Genomic DNA, 12,684 nt, shown 5'->3' with positions numbered 1-12,684 from the left:
GAGTTTGAAACATAAAATATTTTTGTACAGATGGAAGATATTTCTATTCTGCTATTTTTAACCTGTAAAATATACCTGCTGGCTACAGAAAACAAACATAATTTTATACCTACATTTCATGAGTTTAAAATACTGTTGTCTTTCTTTGAGATCTGAGCATGGAAGGGAATTTTAAACATTTAAATTAAACTAGTATGGACTTCCAAGCGTGAAATATTTAAACCCATCTTATATTTAATATGTGTAAGTCACATGTTGATTGCTAAAACATTGCTATTTACAACAGCATGACTGAGCTGGACAAAGAAATAAGTACCTTGAGAAGTGGCTTGAAAGCAGTAGAGACAGTGAGTATTTTTTTGTTGTTCTAATTCCTGGTCTCTTCACTATCTCTAGTGCTGGTGGTTTTCAGCAGCTGGGTTGTGTTGGCATGTGCTATGCCCAGGATAAACATTTATTGATTAAAAAATAAGAACCACCACCACAAGAAGCAAAGGCAGGTTATGTTCAGCCTGGCAACTTGATTGCAGGCAGCAGGGGTCGTGGGTGAGTCACTGCAGCAGGAACTGGAAACTGGACCTAGTGTGCCACCAATTTATCTGTAAGGCAGGATTCATAAGGATGAGTGGGCTGGACTAGATGATCTTCAGGGATGCTCTCAGTTTCCAAGTGCTGCTAATATAGGGTGTTCACTTTCGGTAGACCAATCGAACTTCTCTGTTGTTTTTGACTTGGTCCTTTGGGGAGTATTTACTAAGCAGACACTGTAGTACATGCTCTAGCTGAGGGTCACGATGACTCAGAATCCTTGTCCTCCAGGTGTTGCAATAATCGGTGCAGCCACTTCCCTCAGCCTGGCCGCATCCAGATAAGCAGAGTGATTACAGAGGTACCTTAAGGAAGGCAGTGGGTTGAGGGTGCTTTGGAGGCATGAGGAACAATTGGCCCCTATTAGAGGAAGCTTCTCTTTTGGAAAAGAAGTTGTTTGAGCTATGGCTTAAGAGGGTGGGGTAAACTTAGGTGCATAGAGGGAGGTTATCCCAGGCATACAAGACAACCTGGGCCCAGGCCTCTGAGGAAGGAAAACCAGTCAGGCTGGCGGACTGGACCTGGTAAGATGAAACGTGCCTGTTGGCACAGTGCCCTGTGGGTACTGTGCAGATGTAGCTGCCAGCGAGAGAGGGGGCAGGGATGAGAACAGGCTGGCAGAGTAGCATCCCTGGTGACTGTGCTCAGAGCAGACATAGCTCGGGCCTGCTCTGGGTGAAGGAGACGGATTTGCAGACAGCTTGGAAAGGTGCCTCTCATAAGTATCTTTCAGATCATTTATCAGTAATGCTGTGAGGACTCTCCCTTCTTTTTTTTAATCACAATACTGCCATAGAAAGTAGTTGAATTAATTAATTAAAGACATACCTCTAATAAAAATTAAAGTCACAATGTCTAATTTTTTGTTTTCAATAAATTAAGGAGCATGTGAGGTTTTTTTTTTTCTTTTTTTTTTTTAATGTAGGGAGTAGGGGGCAGTATTAAAAAAAAAAAATCTACTGATTGAACTTTTTCTCCCAGCCCCAGAGGGTCCATGGTCATTATGATGGCCCTAAAGCCTGGCTCTGACCCCTGCTTCTGAGCCAGGTCAGAGCAAGGCCTGGGGTGGGGGCTTCCAGGGAAATTTTGTGTTGTTGCTTTATTAAAGGATAGTTTTGCTGAAATCACTCTATCCCTTGGGTCATATACACTGTGTCACACTTTTTATAGGAGAGGGGCTATAGAAGCCTCCCCTACCCTTGGAGGTGATGTAATATTGTAAGGAAATAGTGGGGGGCAGAGCTTCGCCTGGCCAAATATATATGTGTTCTAATTGTGCTTTACACAAATTAATTATATTGTTTGAAGGTATCAAAGATGAATATTTATGAAATTATACATTAATGAAACACTTTCACATGCCTTTCCGGTCCCCACACTGAACACAGATACACTCACTTTCCAGGCTAAAGTACTGGAATCATGGCAATTTCTTCCAATCAGTGCCAGCTCCATAATTGATGAGTTTTCACTTCTGTTATTTCATTTGAGTGTAGTGATGATGTAGATATTGCCCTCTTACAAAAAAAAAAAATCAATAAACTGAGGTCCAGAGCAACATGCCATGGTTAAGAAGCAAATCAGTGGTAGAGCTGAGTCAGAACCCATAAACTGTGACGACTACGCGCCTGCTTGTGAACATCTCTGCCAGTGCAAGAAAATAAGGGAGAATCTAGTTTAAGTCAATTGGTATACAACATAGTTATTACCAAGACTCTGGAGTCAGGCAGGTCTGAGTTCAAATTCTGGCTCTGTCACTGGTCAGCACTACTTCAGGGCAAGTAATATATCCCTCCAAACCTTAATTTATATGTTTGTATAATGGGAATAGTGATCCCTCACTCATAGGGATGTTGTGAGCTTTAAATAAGAATGTGCATCTGGCAATGATTAAATTAACTATTAACATTAGATTTGAATCATCTGTGTTCATTGCTGTAATAATGGGGAATATGGATAATTAACAAGAGACTAATTCCCCTACAGGCCTGTTCACAAAAACCAATATGTTATGGACAAGAGAAAAATGGTAGAAGATTATGGTGCCAAATGTTACAGCCAAAATTCTACTGACCCATATCCCACAGTTTAAGAAGTAAATAGACTTGGCTGAGAGGGAAAGAAAAAAATCAAGGCACCAGAATTCTAAGCATGGAATATTGACAAGTAGAGTCTCTTCTTTTCACTCACAAACCCTTAGAATTCAGTTTGCCCCCATTATGTGTTTAACTTCTATTAATTTTATCCAAATCCAAATCTGCTTGCTTTCTAAAGCCTGAAAGAGAAATCACATAGATCAGGTACTTAGATTGTTGGTAAATTGCTATTCGCAAATATGCGTGTGCACATGGGCATGGCTTTGGCATGGTGGGAGGAAGGGCAGGGACACTAGAGTATAACAAAATGTTTTAGAACAAGTTTTGATGTGTTTGCCATTCTGATTTATTAAATTTAAGGCATGTGAAATACGAGACAAGGTGTGTCTCATGTCTGTATTTGAAGCCTGCACTGACATTATTCATTTCCTGTGTTTAAGGAGCTGGAATATCAGAAGTCTCAGCCCCCACAGCCCGGAGATAAGTTTGTGTCTGTTGTCAGCCAATTCATCACAGTAGCCAGCTTCAGCTTCTCTGATGTTGAAGACCTTCTAGCAGAAGCTAAAGACCTGGTGAGTTTTCCCCTTGTGCACTGGGTGTTGTTTGACCGGACTGGGCTTCAGCGTGATACTTTGTTATTATTCTGTGGGGGAGGGAGGGGGAGGGGAATAGCAGGAGTGAGATCCAAACTTCGTGGTGCGGGAAATAAAGTAGATAATTACTTTCCAGATTCCATTGTTTTGTATGACATAGGTGTATTTTCATTTCCAAGACTGATTAATCTGAACACACCCTTTTTGTCTGACTGGCCTATGTTGCCTTCCTTGAAGGCTCTGAATGGTGTAAGACCAGCAAATACTTTGACAGTTTTCTCTTGGTTGAAATTGGCTTGAAGTACTTATCTCTGGGAACCAGAAAAGAGTAGATGATGAAAACCAGGGGCAGAATCAAATGTGCAATCAGGTGTTACTAAAGCCATGTGCCTAAATTACCTCTATGTTGTAATATGCTCATCTGAGATACAGCCTTGGAGGACAGGATACTACCTGTATAAATCTCCAGCAGAACTTGCTAAAAGAGATGCATTTTAATTCAGAGTCTCATTACAAGAGGTACTTTTTTTTAGTAAGACATTTTTATGATTTCTGCTATTTCACATTTTGTGTTCCCTCAGAGAGAAATTTTTGCTGGTTAATAACCATGACCTCTTAGCTCCTCAGCTTCACCTCACTCCTCTCTATCTCAGGTTGTTTCCTCTTCCAAAATGCATTCACATTCATATACAAGACGTACACAGTCTCTCATTTTCTCTCCTCTTCTCGTTCTTTATAAATGATATTAACACTCTTCCCCACCCCATTGGTTCTTTTACTCTACCCACCTCTCAGTTGCCACAACACTCTTTTGCTTTTACTTGAGTCTTTTGTTTCGAAACTTCTGTAAATGGATGTTATTTTTCTCTGGTCACCTGTTTGGTTGTAGATATGGATGATTGTTTATGTAAATGTACACACATACCAGTTAAAGTTCAGAAGTAGGCTGTTCACATGCATTAGCTAATCTCAGCATTAAACCTTCTCTCTAACCTTATAAAATAAATGGCCATCTATGTTCAAATGGCTGCTGTCAGAGGTCCAACCTCTGATATCCCACAGTGGAAATCAGTCAACTGATGTCAGCAACCATCATTCAGACCTCCACTGTGAAAGAGCCCCCATCCATGTTTTATGTATGCCTCACCACTTTAGAGTTTGTGCTTCATAAAGGAAGAGACTCCCCCTGTTCTGATATCCCACCTGAGCAATATAGCACCTACTTCATCAAGGGGCTCAAACATTTTTGTGTGTGAACTGGCTATTGTCAGCTTGTTCATCACAGTAGCCAGCGTCACGCTTCTCTGATGTTGAAGATCTTCTAGCAGAACATAAAGACCTGGTAAATTTCCCCCTTGCACACTGACTGGGGTGTGTGTGTGTGTAGGGGATGGAACTTTAATCTGGGCCTAGTTTTCTTTAGATTTCTAAGATTTTGATAGAATTCCTTGATAAAAAGATCACTCGGGATGGCTTGAAGTACGTGAACTTGAATGTTTTAGAAATCCAATTGTAGACTGTCTTGCTAGAATGTTTTAGAAATCCAATTGTAGACTGTCTATTGCTATTTTGTTCATACCAGAACTTTTATAAGTTAGCGTATAAAACCATGGAGCAAGCTAGAGCACTATATATGGCGTCTGAAGAATGTTAGGTTTTTGCCCAAAGAACTCTTTTCTAATAGAATATTTCTAAATAAGTAAAACATTGAAAACAACTCCTCATGAAGACAGAAATGGTAAAAAGGACACTCTTATTACAAGTTTAAAGATATGAAATAGTAACTGTAACATATATATAAATATAAGCCAGTACTTGTTTTATTTAAAAATAAATGTTGAAAATATTTAAGGTAGATAGTATTACTGAGATATCAGAAGAACCTAACAATATAACAAAGGCAAGTAAAGCAATAAAAATAAAACCAGTTATAAGCTGTTTGGGGGCACTGCGTAAACACATCATGGTCTAAATACGAAGAAAACTTAAAATCTGGAAAACGTTAAGTAGTTGATTGGGTGTAGGGAAAAATGTATTTGACTGTGAAGCTAGGAACACTATCCTTAGTAGCTTAGGAGTAATAGCATTAGATTCTTACAGAAGGAAGTATAATTTTAACAAACAATTTGGATATTATTTGGGTAGTTATAATAATGCTAAGACTATTGAAAACATACTATCTTCAGTTATGGAGATAACCCCTGGAAGAACTAAAAAGAGACTGGATACACTATTGTTACTGTATACATATATTTTTATCTAACTTTAAAAATTTCTTGGTATTTTGCATTTTGGCCATTTAAAAAGATTGACACTGGGGCATGGTGGCATGTACCTATAATCCCAGCTACTCAGGAGGCTGTGGCAGGAGGATCACTTGTGCCTAGGTGTTTGAGTCCAGCCTGGGCAATGTAACATTGCAATACCCCATATCTTTTAAAAAAAAAAAAAAAACTTTTTTAAAGATTGGCATTGAAAGGAGTTCTAAAGCAAAGAATTTGGAATAAAATTGTATTCTCAGTCATACACTTTGGGTTGCATTAAAGATTCCATACTCAGTTGCTGTTTTCTCGTTGAGACCCTGAAAATATCTGAACAATAGCAGCATTATTTATGATTGGGAAAAGCAGCTAAGAGGCACTGGCTTCCATTTGCTTTCTATATTTACCATATGGCACCAGTAAATGACATTAAACTACTTCAAAGAAAAGTTAAAAGTACAAGTTTCCCTCCCCCTGCTGAGTTTGCTATTAGTTTTACGTCTAGGGTGCTGTGCCCTACAATATTTTGTTTTTACTACTGTTTAGTTAATAAGAAGTCATAGGAGGTCATCATATATGTTAAGCTCAAATGAGGTAGACAGGAATAAGTGGTTTCAAAAGCTGAGGAGTATTACAATTTTTACTTTAGAAATGATTAATAGACGGCTGGGCACGGTGGCTCACGCCTGTAATCCCAGCACTTTGGGAGGCCGAGGCGGGTGGATCACGAGGTCAGGAGATCGAGACCACGGTGAAACCCCGTCTCTACTAAAAATACAAAAAATTAGTTGGGCGTGGTGGCGGGCGCCTGTGGTCCCAGCTACTCCGGAGGCTGAGGCAGGAGAATGGCGTGAACCCGGGAGGCGGAGCTTGCAGTGAGCCGAGATCGCGCCACTGCACTCCAGCCTGGGCGACAGAGCGAGACTCCGTCTCAAAAAAGAAAAAAAAAAAAGATTAATAGACATGTTCAGTAGCTGAAGATAAAAATCCATCAGTTATATTTGACTCAGCCGGGTACAGCAGCACATGCCTATAGTCCCAGCTACTTGTGAGGCTTAAAAGGAAGGATTGCCCAGGAGTTTGAGGCTGTATTTTGCTGTGATCATACCTTTGAATAGCCACTAAACTCCAGCTTGGGTAACAGGTAAGACCCCATCTATTAAAACAAAAACAAAAATAAAACAAAAAAAAAACTGCCGAGTGTGGTGGCTCACACCTGTAATCCCAGTACTTTGGGAGGCCAAGGTGGGCAGATCACCTGAGGTCAGGAGTTTGAGACCAGCCTGGCCAACATGGTAAAATCCTGACTCTACTAAAAATACAGAAATAAGCCAGGCATGGTGGTATGTGCCTGTAATCCCAGCTACTTGGGAGGTTGAGGCTGGAGAATCGCTTGAACCCAAGAGGCAGAGGTTGCAGTGAGCTGGGATCATGCCACTGCACTCCAGCCTGGGTGATAGTGAAACTCCATCTCCAAAAAAAAAAATAAATAAAAATAAATGAGCAAACAAAACTTATGTTTGACTCAATCTGGGCTTTAGTCTTTCTAAAGTTATTTATATTTGATTGATTATGGAATTCTCATGAAACATTGACTTCTTAAAACCGTCTTTTTCCTAGTTTACTAAAGCAGTGAAGCACTTTGGGGAAGAGGCTGGCAAAATACAACCAGATGAGTTCTTTGGCATTTTTGATCAATTTCTTCAAGCTGTGTCAGAAGCCAAACAAGAAAACGAAAATATGAGAAAGAAAAAGGAGGAAGAAGAACGTCGAGCTCGCATGGAAGCTCAGGTGAGAGGATGATTAATTGATCAATTCCACTTCCTAGAAGTTCTATGGCTGCAGCCCAGCCAAAGGTATTTAGAGAGCACTCCGACCTGGCAGGAAGGAAGGCTTCAGTGTACCCTCTAGAATGCTGTGGGACTTTACATTGCTGTTGTTTCTCTTGGGCTATTTAACAGTGTATATTCAAAGCCTTAAAAAAAAAAAAAAATCTATCCACATCCTTTGCTCTGGAATTCCATTTCTTAGCAATTATTTTAAAGAAATAATCATAAATTTACACAAAAAAGGGCAGCATTCTTTATAATAGCACCAAGCTAAAGACAACCTAAATGTTTCCCAATAGGGCATGAGTTCTAAATGATATAACAGCTATATAATGGAATATTAATGCAGTCCTTAAAAGACATGTATTCAAAGAATAATGATACAGAAAAGTTTACAAAGTGATTTCTACATGAAATCTTTTTCTGTTTTGTTTTTTAAGATGTGTTAATACATATAGAAAATAATAGTGGTGTGATAACCCTCTATCTAAAAAGTTCACAGTAGTAGAATTAAAGATGTTTCCCCCACCTTCCTTTTATCTGAATTATCCAAATTGTCTACCATGTGTATGTATTAGTTGGCTTTTAATAACAGTAACTGTTGTGTATCAGGTTTCAGGCTTCCACAGTAGACACAAGCTAAGCCTTTGATATAAGGAAAATGGCCTGATGACCATTTGCTTTAGTTATTTGGGGTCTATGTACTAGTGATACCTTTTTTTAATTTTCATTAGCAAAAACACAAATTGCCTCAATTGCTCTTATTTTAACTAGAATATCATGCAGTTTACCTAGAATCTAGGTGGTGAGGGTCTAACCACAAGGGAGTGGTGGTTGTTTGTTGTCCATTGCTCCTGCAATGGAGACCCCATGTTCCAATTACCCCTTTCTTGTGATATCCAGAGGGGTTATAGGATGAGCATAGCTTGGTGTCTGGAGCATTACCATATTTCACAGAATTCGCCTCTACTGAAAACAAAATGCAACATTTTGACATGTCTTGAAGAGGTTATTTCTTTCTATTTGCAGCTCAAAGAACAACGTGAAAGGGAACGTAAAATGAGAAAAGCTAAAGAGAATAGTGAAGAAAGCGGAGAGTTTGATGACCTTGTTTCGGCTTTACGCTCAGGAGAAGTGTTTGATAAAGACCTTTCTAAATTGAAACGGAATCGCAAACGCATTACCAACCAGATGACTGACAGCAGCAGAGAGAGACCAATCACAAAACTTAATTTCTAATTTTCCATGAATACTTTTTTTTAGAAAGCTCATTAGCGGCCCTCTGAAGTGACTAGAACGTTTCATTACACTGCCTTGCAATGCAAACAGTGGCAATTTTTTCCTTCATCTGTGAGTGAATGCGTGAATGTGTGTGTATGTAAATGTATGTGTGTATATATTAAAAAATGTATATAGATGTCTGAGTGTTGTCTGGAGACCTATACGTATGGTTAAAAAGATTTATGTTAATGTATGTGCTCCAAAACCTTTCGTGTATATATTCACATTGAGTGTGGCCAATTTTCTTTCCCCGAACGCCATGACTGTTCAGAAGCACAATACTATCTCCTGAAAGAGATGACAGAGACATTCCCTAGATTCAAAGGAAAAACAGAAGAAAAAAAACAAAAAAAAAGCTTGCAAAATATTTTATGGTTTCCAAGCTCGATATCCTTTGAAATTATTTTCATTGATGGAACTGGAGTTGGAAAAATATAGATTTAAAATGGTTTTTGATAGCTGACATTGTGATGTTGATGTATCACATCAGTAATAGGACCAGCTTCGAATTTCTGACATTGATATGGGGATACAGTCTGTAAGTGTTTATTGAGAACATCTTGCACACAATTTGAATTATGTAGAATGTCAATCAGAATTGTTTGTATATTTAAAAGTTGGACATCAATTTTTTCCCCTGATTTCATCAAGTTATCTCTGCCAAGTGCTCTTGATAATTTCTTCAGATTTTTGGAAAAAAAAACACTATATAAATGCAATCCATGCTTTTTTTAAAGAACAACATTGCCAGAGTATGCTTGTTCTAACAATATAGATATATAAACCTTAAAAATAAAATATCTCACCCAAGACTTAAAGGAAGAATTCTCTGAAGGGATAAAGATTACTTAAAAAAAAAAAAAAAATTAATGGGGTGCCTTTTTGTTATACTTTCTATTTTCTGTTTTGTAGGACAAGCTGCATTTTCTGTAAATATAGGTCTGGACTAAAGGATACATAAAGAATGCACAAAATGTCAACATCAGCAGAGATGCCCAGATCTATTTATCTCTAAGTATATTTGAAGTGATTGCTGTTTATATGTTGTCATTTTAAAATTGTGTGTCAGTAAAGCTACCTGTAAAATTTCAGTCCAAAAAAATAAAGCTCTCAGGGAGACATGAATAAAAACAATGAACATTAGAAAATAAAATATAGATGCTTACCATTAACCTACCAACTCTTAATATCCTTAAATTATGTGATATATAAAGAGGACTGTTACTTTTTTACTTTTTTTTTTTTTTTTTGGCTTTGCTTTATTTATTTGTAGTTGGGGGCTAATGTTTTCTCTTTTCTTTCTATCGATCCTGTTGTGGTTGGGTTTCCTGTGGAGAGAGTAGTTTGTCCTGTTGCACTAGAACATTACTCACTAAATTGAGTTTTTCAGTCAATTAACAAATATTTATTAAGTTCCTACTATGTACCAGGCATAGTAGGGCTACAATGGTAAGCAAGACAGTCCCTGCCCCCAAAGAGTTTATATTCTAATGGGGATATTAAGGGATGAATAGAATACCAATGTGTGCACTGTACAGGAATCATACTATTTAAAAATAATTTGTATAAACTATAATGCTTAGCACAGATGGCGAGGTATCTGCGCTATGTGAAAGCTGTGAAATAGTGCTCTAAGAGTTGTCAAGAGCTGTGGTTTTACATCTTTTCCTCATTGCAAATTTAGTGACTTTCTACACGCTATATGGAAATAAATGACTAGCAAATAAAACAGTCATAAATACAAAGCAGAGGTTGCACTCCCCCAATCCCGAGTTAACCCAGGTCTGCAATAACACCATTTTAAAGGTGCAGATAGAGACTTGGCTCAAAAAGGCTTGGAGATGAGGAAGATTGGAATATAATGATGGTTTTGTCTGTTCCTTAACTAAAGTGCCTCTATGTATATTCTTTTCTATTTGTAGCAGGATAAATTTGGTCTGGCTCAGTTTTGGAACTGTATTTTGAAAATGGCTTTGTCTTACAGTTTAAGGAATAGACAGGTGGAGGGCAAGTCACATAAAGGAGCAAGTTTGTGTAGCTGTCCCTTTTGCCCCTTCTTTTAATCATCCTCCTTTGATATGGCCATCCTGGTGGGCCTCTTTTGCCATTTCCATTTTTGGTTTCTTTCCCCAAAAACTGTGTGCAGGTAATTCCATGTGCCATTGTTGAAAAGAAAAAACAAAACAAAAAAAAAAACTACTTTTTAGATTGGTGCTGGTGTAAGTAGCCACTTTTCTCTCTTGGGTGTGTATTTTAAACTTTTTTTGTTTGTTTTTTTAAATTAATGCCAAAAAGAAAATGCGTAATTTGTAAACTTAATTATATGTCTTGTATCTTATTAGCTTAGTAGTTGGAACCACTTAGTCTTTAGGTGCAAGACTGTTGTTAGATAGTACTGAGAAAAAAAAAATGTATGTGTTATGAGACTGTACATTTTTTTAAAAATAGCAATATGCAATAAAGAGATGAATTCATTGGGTGTACATATATGCTTTCTATGAATTATTAAAACAGTGTCATCAAACTTCTTTGCAGTTTCCACCGTTGAATTTCAATTTTGCAAATTGTTCACTGAATCAGAAATATATACCTGTTTTTAAACTTGTACTTACTGGACCTAGAAGAATATAGTTTTCTATTATGGCAGCATTCAGTATGTTCAAGTTATCATATGCCACCTCTTTCTATACTTGGTTTATGTATGAGTTATACAATTTCTTGTGGTAACTCGTGTGGTAGGGCTACTGGTGAAATTATTCAACTGGAGTAGAGAAAATAATCTCTGGTCTCTAGAATCAAAACCTTTTTTGTTTTGAGGCATTTTTTTCTTATTAAAAATTAATTTGATATGGGTCAGTATGGGAAATGGCACCCATACAGATCAAGAAATTTGTTTATCAGTATCCTCTGAAAGTTGAAACTTTCCCTTTGTCCTACATCACATTTGCTGCCTAGTCATCCTTAGCTCAATTTAAGTTCACGTTGGAAAAAAACTGCCCCAGTGACTGATAAAATACCCAAGCAGTCCAAACACTAATTCTTCTTATCTTTGGAATGAACTCATGATGTTCTTGTAATAGCTGACCATCTTGTTTTTTTATCAAGTCACTGCATGACTTTATAGTAACAACGTTCTGTGGAGCTGACACTCAGATAGGAGAGACCCTTCTGCATGTTAGACAAATGTTACATTACCACCCACAAACTCAGCCACTGCCTATTTGTATATTTGGGTATGGAATTATGTACAGAACCACCTAGATCCTCAGTTGACCTTGGTGTATTAATAGAAAGGGGGGGAAATGTGAAATTTTCAGATCATATGCTTCAGTGTCTTCAGTTTCCCCAAAACAATGATCACTGAAGGAAATGTGCTTCTGACAGAGGTGTGAAGTTACGTGATCCATCTAGAACTTTGCCTCTTTTCTATAACCTAATGTGGGTTTTTTGTTAGGCAAGGGATAACCTTTATTAAAATACTGTGCTTTCGACACAATTACAGTCGTGTCATTTAACAAGGACACATTCTGAGAAATTGTGCCAATAGGTGATTTCATTGTTGTGCATACATCATAGAGTATACTTACACAAATCTAGATAGCATAGCCAACTACACACCTAGGCTATATGGTATACAAAGCCTATTGCTCCTAGGCTACAAACTACACAGCATGTTACTGCACTGAATAGCATAGGCAATTTTAACAATGATATTTGTGTATCTAAACATATCTATAGAAAAGATACAGTAAAAATACCATATAAAACATTGAAGATGGTGCATCTATATGGGGCACTTACCATGAATGGAGCTTGCAGAACTAGAAGTTGCTCCAGGTTAGTCAGTGAGTGGTGAGTGAATGTGAAGGCCTAGGACATACGCTACTGTGGGCTTTATCAACATTGTACATCTATGCTAGACTAAATTTATTTTTTAAATTCTTTAATAAAACTTAGCTTACTATAACTTTTACTTTATTACTTAATGTTTTGATTTATAATAACCTTAAAACACAGCTGTACAAAGGTATTTTCT

General features: G+C 37.7%; 1 protein-coding gene across 4 annotated transcripts in view; it reads left to right on the top strand.

Moving 5' to 3' along the window:
• The window catches only part of DAAM1 (dishevelled associated activator of morphogenesis 1), a 183,223-nt gene extending 172,090 nt beyond the window's left edge, over positions 1–11,133 (top strand). For all 4 annotated transcript variants that reach the window (XM_055289211.2, XM_055289210.2, XM_055289209.2 and 1 more), the window contains 4 exons: positions 287–347; positions 3,125–3,256; positions 7,159–7,329; positions 8,397–11,133. In XM_055289211.2, coding sequence (XP_055145186.1) covers positions 287–347; positions 3,125–3,256; positions 7,159–7,329; positions 8,397–8,606 — 574 coding nt within the window. In that variant the 3' untranslated portion in view covers positions 8,607–11,133. The remainder of the gene's footprint in view (positions 1–286; positions 348–3,124; positions 3,257–7,158; positions 7,330–8,396) is intronic.
• The last annotated feature ends 1,551 nt before the right edge of the window (positions 11,134–12,684 follow it).

This window comes from Symphalangus syndactylus, chromosome 8, assembly GCF_028878055.3.
Source record: "Symphalangus syndactylus isolate Jambi chromosome 8, NHGRI_mSymSyn1-v2.1_pri, whole genome shotgun sequence".
Classification (NCBI taxonomy): Eukaryota; Metazoa; Chordata; class Mammalia; order Primates; family Hylobatidae; genus Symphalangus; species Symphalangus syndactylus.
Note: the sequence above shows the minus strand (reverse complement) of the source record. Positions and strands in the feature narration are given on the sequence as shown.